This window comes from Dermacentor variabilis, chromosome 11 (assembly GCF_050947875.1).
Source record: "Dermacentor variabilis isolate Ectoservices chromosome 11, ASM5094787v1, whole genome shotgun sequence".
Classification (NCBI taxonomy): Eukaryota; Metazoa; Arthropoda; class Arachnida; order Ixodida; family Ixodidae; genus Dermacentor; species Dermacentor variabilis.
In genome coordinates, this window is record NC_134578.1 from 78,041,931 (window position 1) to 78,056,818 (window position 14,888).

General features: G+C 46.8%; 1 protein-coding gene across 2 annotated transcripts in view; it reads right to left on the reverse strand.

Annotated features, from left to right (window-relative positions):
- The window catches only part of LOC142563670 (saccharopine dehydrogenase-like oxidoreductase), a 63,429-nt gene that overhangs the window by 17,250 nt on the left and 31,291 nt on the right, over window positions 1-14,888 (reverse strand). For both annotated transcript variants that reach the window (XM_075674258.1, XM_075674257.1), the window contains 4 exons: window positions 12,366-12,495; window positions 9,414-9,463; window positions 7,670-7,812; window positions 1,639-1,756 (listed from right to left, as the gene is read on the reverse strand). In XM_075674258.1, the coding sequence (XP_075530373.1) occupies window positions 1,639-1,756; window positions 7,670-7,812; window positions 9,414-9,463; window positions 12,366-12,495 (441 nt within the window). The remainder of the gene's footprint in view (window positions 1-1,638; window positions 1,757-7,669; window positions 7,813-9,413; window positions 9,464-12,365; window positions 12,496-14,888) is intronic.

Genomic DNA, 14,888 nt, shown 5'->3' on the forward strand with positions numbered 1-14,888 from the left:
CAAGATTGTAATGAGATTGAGTGAATGATTGCAAATAAATTATTCGCTTGTCTACTGCTTTCATTTTGCTAGAATGATGCCCTCGTATGTGCACATTGGTCACGGTAACTATAACCTTTGCTAAGCATCCAAATTTAGCACACTTTTTACCTACAATTCAGGATTTAGGTGCCACATTTACCTAGACTAACATACCCTTGAGACAAAACAACAAATAATAAAACCGGAAAGAAGGCTGCGCTCAGAGTTCAAATCAGGCAAGACTGCACAATTAAGTTAGAAAATGCCTACTATAGCAGTTAACGTGATAAGGGTGTAGGGGCATGCAGAAAATAAGCAATATTTGTGCCCTCTGTGTTGTGTCTTTGAAGAGTGCAGAAGTCTGTATTGCATTGTGGATGATACCGTGTGAAATTGTTGTTATTTTTAAATCGCGAACATCAGAAGTAAGGAAAAGAAAAGCTGCTGAAGCTCGTTGACGAAGCAAAAATGAAAGGTAACGTTTCTGCTGCAGTTTCGTTGCATAATTGTGATGTCACACGTTAATAGTCTGATAATTTTTCCGATCTCAATGAGATTCGACTTTAACGAAATTTCACTAGCGACAAAAAGGTGAGAAAATTCTCAAGCAATGCAGCAAATCTTTTTTAGGGAAAATAAAAACACATGGTGCGGGAACATACGTGCTTTTATGGTATGGCTGATTTTCTTTTTAAGCGATAGCTTTGTTTAGCTACTACGGCCATTTTGGATAGTTGGATGATCTCCCACAATAAACAATGGCAGTCACCGAAGTTGTCTTCCAAGTTGGGTAACTACATGTGCGTTGGCTGCTATCTCGCCGAGTAGACAACATGATTCACTAGGCATCTGCCTGAATAGACTACTTGCTGCTGGATGCTGTCCGATCTAGTAAAGAACTAGAGTCACTGAGGATGTGTCCGACCCAAAAAAAAAACCGTAGTACTGAGTATGTAATATAAGTACGAGCCCAATCTAGGCCAATGCCTGAGAATGAATGCGCCAATGTGACACAGGGGGTGGGTAGGTCCTAATATACTGAAATGATAGCGCCACATCCGAAGCGGACACCTCTGCTTAAAGCGCGACCACTTGAGAGATAATTATGATAACGAAGGTGGAGCTGGGATACCATAGGGATAGTATGGTTGCTACGGAGTTTCAACTGGGGAGCAGTGACTACAAGACATACTGTGTCGTGGTATTATTCGGCATTGTGGTTGGCAGCGAAATTACCACTTTATGTGTCTACTGACAAGCCCGTGAGGTTTCCTGATTCATGATGGCACGCCGATAAGAATCAGGTTACAAAAGAAAGCGATCGCTAGCTTTGACGGTCATTTCCGATTATTTCTGCCACAATGTTATTTCTTTTTTATTGGGCAGGCCGTATGAGATATACAATGTGTAAGTGCTGCTCTAGCATTGTCGCGCAGGAATATGAAAGCAATTGACGTGCTGTCATGTGGAACAATTATGCCTAGCGGTGCTACCACCAGAAGACAATTTGTGATTGGCTGGAACAAGACATGTGACAACATCGCGTTGTTGCTCTATTGAAATGCTTGCCCCGCATTAAAAAAAGAAGCCAGACGATGAGCGCAGGCGACTACTGACCGGCTTCGAGTCACGCAACTGGTGTCGAAACATTTCGCTGCGAATTATCACGGACCGGTCACAGCCCATGTACGGCACACACCAGCTTTTTGCCACGTCACTCCAAAACAAGGCATTCCTGCAAAACACACCGATTATCCTTGCAAGACCTGTGAGAATATTCTGTGCCGACTTTTCAACATTTCGACATCCTTCTGGCACTAAATCGCATGCTAAATGAGAAAAAAAAAAGTAACCTCAAGGGCCGCGATCATACTAACACACTGGGTCCCGGCAAACACGGGCCAAGCTGTTAAAAAGAAGGCGGCGATACACAAGGTTGGCATCAACGCTATTCCGTCAGCTGTCGGGATTAGTAAACAAGGGAATATCTTTTTTTCTCTTATCCATGGCCAGCCAATCAGCAAAATTTGCAGGGATTATTATTTGCAGGTGTCATAGCGTATGTTAAAGTGCCAAATTGTGCTTCGCATTCGAACATATCTCGTACAACAGCTTACAGCCCGCTACATTTTTCTCCTTTATTCCTTTGGCGTTTAGAAGCTGTGGCGCGAGATGCGGAAAAAAAAAATCTTTGCAGATTTGACGCACACGTTGCAATATTCGGAACCGATACTTTCGTGAAGCGATTCTATGCTACAAAGCTAAATGCGACGCGCACAACTGTATTTATTGCCATCCTAAGCGATCTGTGAGCTCATGTAAAGTTCATTTTTGCACCGTACAGGTCGCTGCTTTATTATCACGCACTTTTTTATATAATTCACTGCACCCTTCCCAAGTTAGGGCAGGACGGAAAGAGCAGTTCATGCGAATGCACATTCTGAGACGTTGTCGGAGTGATGTTACGAGCATGAAGATAACGTTTGTGTTTGTCAAAGGAAGAATAAAAAGAATCAGGTTTTTACGTGCCAGAACCACGAACTGATTATTAGGCACGCCATAGTGGGGGACTCTGAAAATTTGGACCCCCTGAGGTTCTTTAACGTGCACCTAAATCTAAGTACACGGGTGTTTTCGCCCCCAACTAAGTGGCCGCCCTCGGCGGGATTCGATCCCGCGACCTTGCACTTAGGAGCCCAACACCATGGCCACTAAGCAACCACGGCGGTTGTCAAGGGAAGAATGGTGAGGAGAGGTGCACGCTAAGAGATGCATGACGCGAAAGAGAGTGGTAAGGCTGACCACTATTCGCCAGTTTCATTGCATCGTCTGTAGCCAACATGGCCGCGCTGAAACGCTAGTACAAGTCCCGAAAGGGAACAGGTGCGCGAACGTGCTTTTAGGCTAAACCCCATGAGAGTAATTTTGTGCGCGACGGCGACGAGCGACGGCTTCGAGCGACAAAACAGGCCGTCGCTTGAACAGGTCGCTCGGTCTTGTCGCTCGATTGCTCGGTTCTGGAAATCTAGAATTCATCGCTCATCACCCGGAAGTGCTACGAACCACTAGCCAATAGCGCCAAGCCCCATCTGGATGTACATCACTCAAATACTACCGATTGCCGCACGGAAGAAGCAAACGACTGAATTTGTATACGTGTAACGATAAGAACCAACTGCGAGACCCTCAGAAATATTTTATGCTGCTTTTTACAGTAAAATACACCAACTTAAATTAATAACGCATGTGTCACGCCAGTTTCGGCGCTTACATTGCTGCGCTCATACCGGCAACACCGGGTAGACGTCGCTCAATATCGTCGCTCGCGCGGAGTACGACTTGCAGGCGACGAGCGAACGCGACAGCCATCTCCATCGCATCGCTTGTCGCAGTCGCGCGCAAGATTGCTCGCATGGGGTTTGTGCCTTTACGCGCACGCGCAGTGCGACGGCAACCACGCGACGACCATCTGAAAGTGCTTTTCCGGTCGGTACGAGAGACGCTTCCTCAAAAGAACATTTCAATCGGATGATTATATGCTCCTGGATGACATTTGTGATCAAGGTGAATGTCAATCGCATTAGTATTACCTTTGATTAGGTGTTCAGCTTCTCGTTTTTTAGTGCGATGTGGATGGCGTTGCTTTGCGTGATATAAATTTTGCTCTGTCACCTCATTTTCTCGCTACCTCGTAATTGGTGATGACCATCTGGTCCTTGCAGTGCTGTAAGTAGTTATTGTACAGTCGACTACAAAAATTTTACGGAACATGAGATATGAGAAAAAGCGGAATATCTGCTCAGCCTCACAACACGCAGCCCAGTATTCCGCATTTACAGCCTCTACTAGTTTATGTGAACAACACTGCGACGTTCGGTTTTACTGACTAGTGTTGCAGGCTGCTCGGAAATTGAACGTTTTCTGAGATCACGTGGTCCGTAAATTTCTGGGGTTGACTGCAGGGCCAACATTTTACTCCTTCTATTAAATACCGTAAAAGACAAGAAAGAGCGCTTGCGTCCAAATTGTCAGCACAACGGGCTCTTGTGTAGAAACACAGAGGTTCGATTCCTACCTGAGGTTCATATTTCTTATATGTTCGTTGTGTCAGCTATTCAACGAGGCAGCAGAAGCAGCAGCAGCACTCAGCAGCCTCAGTCAGTAAAGTCCGGGAGCGTTCACCTACAAAGCTTTGCTTTGAAAGAAATGGTAGTGAGCCTGTGGCTGCGCGTCTGTTGTTTGATTTAAAATTAGTTAGTTATGTATTAACTAAATGCAACGGCTTCGCTGAGTTATCTACAACTGAAACTTCGCTCCAACGTGTAGAAAAAGCTAACGTGGGCTTTATGCTAAGTTTTCCAAGTTCGAATCAGCTGTGGGAGGTATTAAACAAAGTATAAGATATATGGTTGACTTTCTGGGGTTGAGCACATAAAAATTTTGGTTTGATCTTACGTGATAAAGTCGACCAATAACTGCTTCCTTTAGAAAGATTACCCACTGGTACATGGCTGAGAACTTTCTCATAAAGATTTGCATCTGGCAATACTGCTTCAACATACTGAAAAGGTGTATACCCACTTTAAGCTATATTTGCTTATGCTGTGGCATATATTTGCTGCGCATGCAGTTAGTGATTAGCACATGAGTAGTGTAAGAAGGTAACATCAAGCTGTATGGAAACTTATTGAAGTTGTAGGTGCATTTATTTTGTTTTGGTCAGATTTACATGACCTTTAAGAAATTCAAGAACAGCAAGGAAAATAAGGACTAGAGTGTTACTGCTGATTGGCGGAATCCTGAAATTCCCTACACGGGTGCCTTCTTATAGAGTAAGTGAAGTAAAAGAAATACGGGAAGTACAATGTTTCGCAAGAAAATCTATTTCTTCTTCCTCATGTGTTTAGATGAGAGCCCCACGAACTAAGGCTTCTTTCTCTTCAAGTAAACACAGATTTTTTTTTATTTTGAGGCCAGACACAGATTATGGTTGCTTTGATGCAATTTTAGTCATTGTATTAGGTTTCCTATACTCGCTGAAATAACGACGCAAGCATGTGCTCGTTGTCATGTTGCCGTAGAACTCTTGCTCTGTTAATGGAGACATTTTACGCGGAAATAAAGTGCCTCATGTCAAGCAATTTTTTTTGCAGTATGCGTCCTTGCTGTAGAAACACAATGTTGTCCAAGTTATTGTGTGAGCCAAATTTTTTGCACCTATATGAATTGTGAGTGGTGCCCACACGTTGTTAGTGTACCGTATGCAGAGACATATGCATGTGATTGTGTTCACTGTACTTATCACTCCTTGCACATTTGCAGAAGTCATGCAACCTTTAACCCAACCGATCTGCTGACTCAGCCTTGCCACTGGTCCTTGTATCTGCAGATCACGTATAATGCGAAAACTGTATATACTAGCACGTGCAGTCATGGCATATATATATATATATATATATATATATACGTGTGTGTGTGTGTGTGTGTGTGTGTGTGTGCGTGTGTGTGCGTGTGCGTGTGCGTGTGCGTGTGCGTGTGCGTGTGCGTGTGTGTGTGTGTGTGTGTGTGTGTGTGTGTGTGTGTGTGCGCAGCTACGCTGAAGGTATTAGCAGATCGCTCGCCTTTGATTTTGTGTGACATAAGCAAATGTACAGGAAACTATCAATACAGTGACTGCAATTATATACGTCTATACATGCTGTTATACCCGCAAGGTGAGTACGGCCCATAATGGCTGTACGCGCACAAAAGTAGGCTCACTTATATTTTTAGATGTACAAAAGCGGTCAATTATACTCAACCAGCGCCGTGAAATTAACGCATAATTTTAATCGCAACGTCGCACCCACGAATTGTTTTATTAAAGCGAGACAGGAATGTTCTGCCCACCTTGGCTGGGATGAGCCAAAAAAAGTTTCGCAACTATAAAAATGTAGGGATAGACGCTGCCGCGCACTCGTTTCCGCTGGCGAGTTGCATGGCCGTTTTACTTGTGAAGGGCTTTCTTGCCGACCCGTGGTACATGCGGCGAGGACGCGGTTCTTTACGTGCCGTACAACTAGCCATGATGCGTAGAATTGTGTTTACTTTCACAATTAGGTAATGTGTAATGTCATGCAAGGTTTCGCTCTATCCACCGCAACTTCCCAGCTGAGTTCCCTTCATCTAACAATGTCTGTCGTTTTGTTTTCACACGGCGCTTTGCCTAGTCGTGTGCGTTTCTTGTCCCTACCTTTCCGAGCCACTGTCTTTTAATGCCAACACGTATGACGATGCAGCACAAACTATATGTTAAAGGGAAACCAGCTGAATACGAAATGACATTTGCCGATGCCTTTTTTTTTTACTTCTTCCAATCCATGCGGTCGCCAAATCGAACGATTTCCTTCATACACCTGCATTATTGGATGGTTGCGTTGTACTGTTACTATTGTGATGTCTTTTACGCACAACGTTTTTTTGTTAGTCGCGAGTTTCATAAAACTGGACTACGAAAAAAAAACAAATATGCTTCAAAAATCAAAGAGCGAAGCTTGCCACTAAGAACAAATAAATCTTAAATAGGCACGCACCCTAACAGTTTGATCGGTATCACTTCAGCGGCTCTCTAAAGTGCAACTTTCTGGTTAATGTGCGGCCACACCAGTGACCGGTCACCTGTGAGAAATACCCCTGTCGCACGGACAAATTTCAACATCCTTTCAGTGAGTGCACTTTGCCGCTAGTTTCATGCAGGCTGCCACACGAGAACGCTTAGTGACACTTACTGCAGAGCGCAATCGTAGGCGAGTGTGCAGCCTCGTTAGCGATGAGTAAAAAAAAAAAGAAATATTGAAAGTCGATTAGGGAGTAGTAACTTATTTTTTTTCCAATTGCTAACGTTACAAGGTAGTAAAGTGTGCCACACTAAAAAACAAAAAATCGACAATTGTTCCACTTTGTGAGGACGAAATGGCATCGAAAGCTGACAGTCAAAGCTCCCAAACGAAGAGCAAAGTGCCTTCGCTGCCATTCCATCTTCACCGAGTGGAATGGTTGTCATTTTTTGCGTTGTGAGTCTGGCGTCATCGCTCGTTCGGAGGTACCAGGGCTCGCGATTGTCGTTTTCGTTCAGCCTCGCGGGAACGTCGTTCTTTGTCGGTTGTAGTATAGAACTGGCGCAGTTTACATTCTCGCTGCTGTTCGCTCAGGCGCTCTTCGTACGCATGTTGTTCTTCGGATATTTTAACTATACGTGTCCGCCCCACCGATAACGCAGCTGTTTATAGTGCCGATACCTCTCTTGCCTATGTAGTGCGGTAACCTTGACGCCACGCTATCGTTCACGGCGAGCGTTATTATCTGTTCCGCAATTTCACGTCTGCACCGCCACACTGCACCCGTATGGGTTTGGTAGAAATGGCTAAGTCCGTTCCTCTTGCCCGGCGCTGAAAAAACTACGGAAGGTTAGCCATATACAGCTTTCGCTGTAAAACAGCAAGAAAACTATCCTGGCTGTTTACCATCACGCTATCGATCGCCATCGCCACCAATTGGAAAGAACACTTTTGTTTCTCGCGCAGCAGCGCACCGCCAATGTTACCCTCGGCACGCTGAAGTGCACTCGCTCGACAGTTTGCCCGTGTAACTGGGCTGTCAGAGGTCCTACCTTCGAGCCAGTTGTGTTTGGCGCTGCGGAGGCGGCTTGGTGAGGAACTTCTCGCGATTCCGCCGCCGTAAATCTCGGAGCTCAGACGCGTGCGCCAGCAAGTGGATGATGCTCTGCCAAGTGCCGAAGTTGACCTTCATGCCCTGCGTACACGTTTGCGGTGGCGACGTCACTGGGGCTCGCTGATGACGAACCCCAGCTTGCAAAACGAGAACGGCACAATTTCACCCTTGTGTGACCTTTAAAATCATTAGAGCACTAGCGTTTCAATTGGCGGCATGTTCTAAAACTGATATCATGTTGGCGATGATCCACAGTAGCGCATCACTGGCTATAGCGTTCTGCAGCTGTAAGCGCCGCGACGTCGGTTCCTAGTGACGATGGGCGCTGGAATGAATAAAATTCTTCTCGCCGAGGCATCAGCACCAATTAAGATTGCCTGGGCTGGTCCTAGACCTAAAGCCTCAATTAACAACACTGCGTGCAACATTTGTCGTTTAAAGGCACATTCTTCAGGAGATCTGAAGAAGTAAGAACGTTCCGCGACGTCAGCCAGATGCAAGCACTGAGGAAATGAGCCCGCTAACGCGAGTGGCGGACGAGCAAAATAATATAGAGAAAAACTCTGCACTGGTTCTGCACCAAGACTCCGCTTCAGAGCAAAGCGTTATACGAGTGCAGAATCATTTCTGCGTGCTGATTGTGAAATAATTTTTTGACCACTGGGCGTTTCTCGAACGCGCGCGTTAATGTACTTACACGAGCGATTTTGCGTTTCGTCTACATGGAAAAGCGACCGCCACTGCCGGGGGTCGAACCCGCGACCCCGCGCTGAGCAACAGAATGTTATGGCCATTGCTCCGCCGCGGCAATTCTATAATAAAAAAACTCGTTCAGAAGGGCAATAGAAAATAATGGAATAATATGCCGTGTCATCAATTAAAATTAAATTGCGCGGCTTTACGCGCCAAAATTGCAATTTCATTGTGGTGGGGAACTCCGGATTAATTTTGACAACCTGTCAATCTTTGACGCGCACCAAATGCACGGCACGAGGCGTTATTGCATTTCGCCCCTCTCCATCAAAAAATTTGGCCTCCCTCCTCTGCTGGGATTTGATCCCGCGACCTCCTGATCAGCGGCTGACCACAACAGCCGCTATGTCACCGCGGCACGTAATGCGACGTCATGCCAATTGGACCACGGATGTATTTTGTTTTTGTTTTCGCCAATTCGAGTACGTGCAGAGCCTCGCACCCTACGTCAGGCCACGACGTGCGCCGCGCAGTGGGCCTTGCGCCGAGTCGCTTTGCTTGTATACATACATAGGGTATCTGCCGCGAGCCACGTGCAAAAGGCAGATCGCGACAGCAGGTTCTGTCGGGACATACGAACGATAAATAAACCGCACAAACTAAGACACCAGGAGAGAGCGGATCCGCCGTAACAAGGCAGTGGCTACGGCATTGCTCAACAAACGTCGAAGCCGCTGCTTAAATCCAGGCTGCGTCGGCCACATTCTGTACCGGGGCGGTAAACCTAAGCAATAAAGGTTAATCCAAAGTCTATATATGGTGTGTTCGCAAATGATATCGTTTTGGCACGTAAGACCGGATAATGCGTTCTTTTTTGGAAAGATGCTTTTTCGTCTGTTCTTTTGTTGCGTTTTGCCCTGGCTAAGCATGCATACATTTTCAGGCTTTGGAAGCTTTCTAAGTATGGTACATACTGTAGTGTTACTCACCAGAGAACCTTGCCTTATCAGCATGTAGGACTCAACCTCTTCCAGTTCACCTGCGGAGTAGTGACCAAACGGAAATGACGTAAGGCAATCTACGGGTTTGCATTGACAGCGAATAAACAAAGGTTTCTCGCAAATCAATGAGGACAAGTGGCTCTCCGCTATCAAGAGCCCCGATGTCGGGGCGCAACTATGGGCTGTCCAGAGGGTCCACGATGCGGCGGTCGGGCAAGGCCTGACTGTCCCAACGTGGGAGCGGCCCGCAGCGCGCTGAGTCGCGTACCTCAGGACCTTCATTAATGTTTTGCATCCATCCATCCATCCATGAAAGCCATTGTGCTCTAACAGAGTACAAAAAAAACCACATCAGCTGCTAAGCACAAACGCACGCACACTATACTCATCCATTAGGGTGGTGTGAAAATAGGCGAGGAGCAGCCGCAGTGAGTTCGTAATTACGCGGTTTAAGCTTGTTAGTAAACGCAGGATTTGCAGGCTAGTTGATTACTTGAGAAGTGTGCGGCAACAAGAAGAGCATTTAAAGTAAACACTGCAGTGACCTTCCATATTTTACTTAACCGCTGGTGTAAAGCGTGGTTAGACCCGCCGTGGTTGCTCAGTGGCTATGGTGTTGAGCTGCTGAGCCCGAGGTAGCGAGATCGAATCCCGGCCGCGGCGACCGCATTTCGATGGGGGCGAAATGCGAAAACGCCCGTGTACTTAGATTTAGGTGCACGTTAAAGAACCCCAGGTGGTCGAAATTTCCGGAGTCCTCCTCTATGGGGTGCCTCGTAATCAGAAAGTGTTTTTGGCACGTAAAACCCCATAATTTTTAAAGCGTGGTTAGCGACATAATCGTGAACACACAGTTCTTTATTATTTTCCTTCCAGAAGGAGAATAATGCCACAAAAAAAAGGAAAAATTGAAATTACTCATTGTCATTGGACAAACTGTCCCAAGAGGTCGCTACCAGTCTTGCCAATATTGATCAGCACCGATCATTCGTTCAAGGCATGTTTGACGGCACCGGTGTCACTGCGCGCCAGCACGTATTCACGGGGTACTTTCTGGAATCTCACACGCTTTCTTTACAGCCCGGTAAAATGAAAACCACCGCAGCTATCGTCACACAAAAATTTATTTCGACATTCCCCAACAGGCTTTACAAATTTAACATTGAAGATCTTGCGTTTAAGCTAATAATTCAACGGTTACTTCATTAAGTATTTGGTAATAATTACTTAGCGTCATAGTAAAAGCCTCCAAATTGCTAAATAGTACGGTGAACAATAATAAGTTGGTTGCTTTCTCGCACACATCCGTGGATCTTTTTAACGTTTGACCCGACAAAGCTGAAGTACGCTCTTTCTCTGTCTCTCTCGCTCGTGTGTGCGCGCGTGTGAGTACGCGTGCGTGCGCGATATATATATATATATATATATATATATATATATATATATATATATATATATATATATATATATATATATATATATATATATATATATATATATATATATATATATTTTACGGTGAAAGTGAAAGTTTGTGTCGGGCGATCTGTGTTGCAATGCTATCACCCAGCTCAAGAGGCACCTTTCTGTATCTGAAGTTTAGTGTTATCCCAGGTTCTATCCGTTGTCGGTTGTCACGGAACATTAACATGATTGTATCCGCGATGCGAATTGCGTAGTACTTTCTGGAAATCACGCGACCACCAATAATGAATTCTGGGGTTTCACGTACCGAAACCACGATTTGATTATGAGGCACGCCATAGTGGGGGACTCCGGATTAATTTTGGCTACCAAGGGCGCGATCGGAAATCGTTGTTCAAACCGCGCGTTCAGCAGTTTGCATTCAGTTTCGCCTAGCGCGAATGGCCCAGGCCACGCCGATTCCTTAGCCGCCGATAGCGCCCCAGGGGACATCTAACGTGCCCTCGATGCAAAGGACGCGAGCGTTCCACCCCTGTCGAAATGCGGCCGCCGCGGCCTGGATTCGATCCCGCGACCTCGTGCTTAGCAGCGCAACTCCATAGCCGCAGCGCGGCGGATGTGTGGGCATAGCATATCGACCGCAAAGGCGGGGACAGCGGAAGAGAACGCAATAACAACCGAGTAGGCGCTATATACTTGCATTCACGGGTGGCTCCGCGAGCGGCGACTTCTCCATTCGCGTCACTTTTGCGTACTTCTTTGTGGCGCTTGCTCGTCAGAGTGATGCAATCGCGATTATAAGTTCCGAGGCACAAGAAGCCATACTTCTTGGCCTGCTAGCAACACTTTTTTTTTTTTGCTATGCATCTGGAGCGAAAGAGCCATTTCTCCAAGATAGAGGCGACGCAAGCGACGGGTGATGGATTCACGAGAAACGTAGTCATGTGAGCGAACTGCTACTTATGCTGCGAGCTCGCGAAATGGGGTTCTACAGGGACTAAGTTGAGATAGTGTTCCGCTGTCGCGACGCAATTCGAGTGAATTCGGCCATACTGAGCTCGGCCACTACATTTGAAGTTTCTTACTCGCGCTCTGGTCAGTCCGCAGCGACGGATTTAAGCTGCGCAGCGGCATAGAAATCGGTTGCAAATCGGTCTAGCCACCGGATTGCTAGAGTGAACATGTCCTAAGTCAGTCTAGGCGCTTCCCTCGTGTTTTGTAACTGAATGCTGTTAAGTCAACGCGTTAAAAACTTGCGACGTTTACATTTCGCGGTATAGTGCGCGCTAGTCTTAGAGCTGTGCCTAAAGCTATTCAATCTAGATTTGTCGACAGCCGACGTAAAACCCTTGTCCCTACAGCGCTGCTTCTAAATGAGTGTTCGTGCGTTGTCACGCAGTACGAAAGAGGCAACGTGCAGAGTTGTTTCTAGCTGGTTTTATGATGCTGGCCTAATTTAGTGCAACTGTGGCCCAAAAAAAACCAACATATTTAGCCAAGCCATGAGCCCCCTACCTTGGAAGTGCTTCCGCAAGTAGGAAAGGCACATTTCGGCGGGGATGCTGGCGAATCCACAGGCGCTCAGGACCATGACTCCCTTCTTTCGAGCCTCGTCGTAAAACTCAAGCTGCATCTGCTCCATGTACTGCAACGAATAGAATAGCACAATTTTCAGCTGCTGCTTGCGCCCCCCCCCCCTTTTTTTTTTTGGTCCAAGCAATTGCTTGAGCGAAGTCGCAACCATTGTAGTCCCTGCACCGACGCGAGTAATACAGCAGTTGAGCCGCATTTCAGGAATTGCTCGCGTTCCAGCAGAAGACGCTGCTGATGACGCGATGCAGAAGACCAGAAAGCGCAGCAGAAGACGGCACGGTCTCCAGACAGAGTATACAAAGGTTAGAGCGCCCGGCGACGCCTGGGTTACTGGAAAGTACGGTCGATGCTATAGGTTAATGCCGCTGCCAAAGAAAGTATTGTGCGTTCTTTAACATATTTACTTAGGCCAGCGAGGCGTATGCTAGTTTATTCGTTCAGCATCCAAAAGCACATTCCGGAGCTTTTGCGCAAGAGGGCAGCGACCTGTTTACGTCGAGGAACCTGAGCACTTCGAGGAACCTGAGCACGTGTCGGCGATAACTGTTTGTGGGGGTTATCGCACTCGCATGCCCATAAGGGCGCGTGCCTGTTGAGAGTTGCCCGAACACCGACAGCGAAAGAACCGGACTTTCAACGGCGCAATTGCGGAGGTGGTGAATCATCTCTATGACAAGTCATCGTCCAAGTCATCAAATCAAGTCATCGAAAAACTGGTTCTCACGGGAAAGAGTGACTGACCCACGTGCAGAGGAGTGGGCGAGCCAAAATTAACAGGACCTGCACCGAAGAAATGTCTCTTTCCCTTCATCGGGAAAAAAAAAGAATTGGTTAAAAGCAGTAGTGCATGTATGTGTAACAAGATTCTAAGATTTTTCGAGTGCAGCACTCGTTTTGCCCTCAAAGCGCACTCGAGAGCATCCATGTTTACTTCCACCATTTGTCCGGTTTCGGCCTGCAAATATGTAAAACACTCAAGCTAAGTCTTCCTTCCTCGAGCGTTGAGCGTGCCTTCGGCACATTTCAATATCTCTGGCCGGAGAGCGTTGAAGGTTTTCGGACACTGACCTGGTAGAGAGAGTTACCGAGTGTCCAGGAGGAAACTTTTCACTATCTCTGAAATACAACTGCATCACGCTTTCCTTTGCAGTGTCTGCATATCATATTGACCGCTAATAAAGACCAAGACAGGGGAAGACAGCACAAAGTGACGACACGGGCGGTATGTGTAAATTTGCTTCCGCTGTCTTCGTATTTATTAGCGGTAAGTAGGATATGCAGTAAACACCAACTAGGCAAAACTGAATCTCTTTGCAGTCTCGTTTGCTGCACGATACTTTGGAGCACAAAACGTCAATGGTAACCATAAACAATTGTTATCCTCTTTGCAAAAGGCTTGTACGTGTTGGACCTTATTCCCGTCAGGATGCCTCACAAGCAAATCACAACGCGAATGAGTGCTGGTCCCCTCAGTCTCCAACAGGCATGCGAAGACCTGAGGAAAGAGCAAGGGCGCCTTGAATAACAGCAAAGACTCTCCCTTCGCTCGCTAGTGGGCTCCGTCGTTGTTGCAAGGCGTAAGCGCCAGTTTTTGCGGTAAGCTTCGGCGTCATCCTTCGGCATCCTCGTAGCTGATCGGATGAACACACCGAACGATGAGAGAGAGAATGCGGAGCGCGGATGAAAGACGGCGATAATAAAGACAGCGCGAGGAGGAAAGCGGTAGAGGAGGGTGTAGCAGAACCATGAGGCGAAGAACGGAAGAAGAGGGCATGGAGAAAGCGTGAGAAGAAAAGCGTAGTGCTGAACAAGACGGGCTTTGCGGCGACGATGGCTGCGAGGTGTCGCCAGAGTAACGCGCGTCGTCTGTTCGCGATGACGCCATCAATACCATAAACGGAAACAAAGCGCTGCATGAATGGCGGTCTGTCTGCGGCAGCTGCCGTGAATCGCGCCCACACGTCATCCATGGGCAGCCTCTCGCTATCTCCCGGTTACAGAGGTAGTCGCGCCACACTTCGCTACATATTCTACGTGCCGTACAAGACAGATTGTCCGTGGCAGCCAGTATAACGCGAAATGAAAACACGCATACAGCTGCGCTCAACTGTAGGCGAATTTTTCCCTTCATTTTTCTTTCTACGGACAAACCAGTTCCCAGACTATGAGCGGATATTATGGACACTACAGATCCAATGCCACTTTTGCAGATTTTTCACAACGGAGGCCTGCACGCATTTATTGAACTATGTAATCTCTTGGGGCAACGCATTGATATCATTGGCGTTTAGTACTGTTGTACCCGGTGTCCTTTCCCGAGAAAGAATGCTTAACTGGCAAGCGTGCAGCTATGAAAACCTCGTCACGCTGCATCGTCGTTTTCTCGGGATTAGGGAGCTGGCGACTAAATAAGCCTCACCAAAGCTGACGGGCGAGACGGACGCC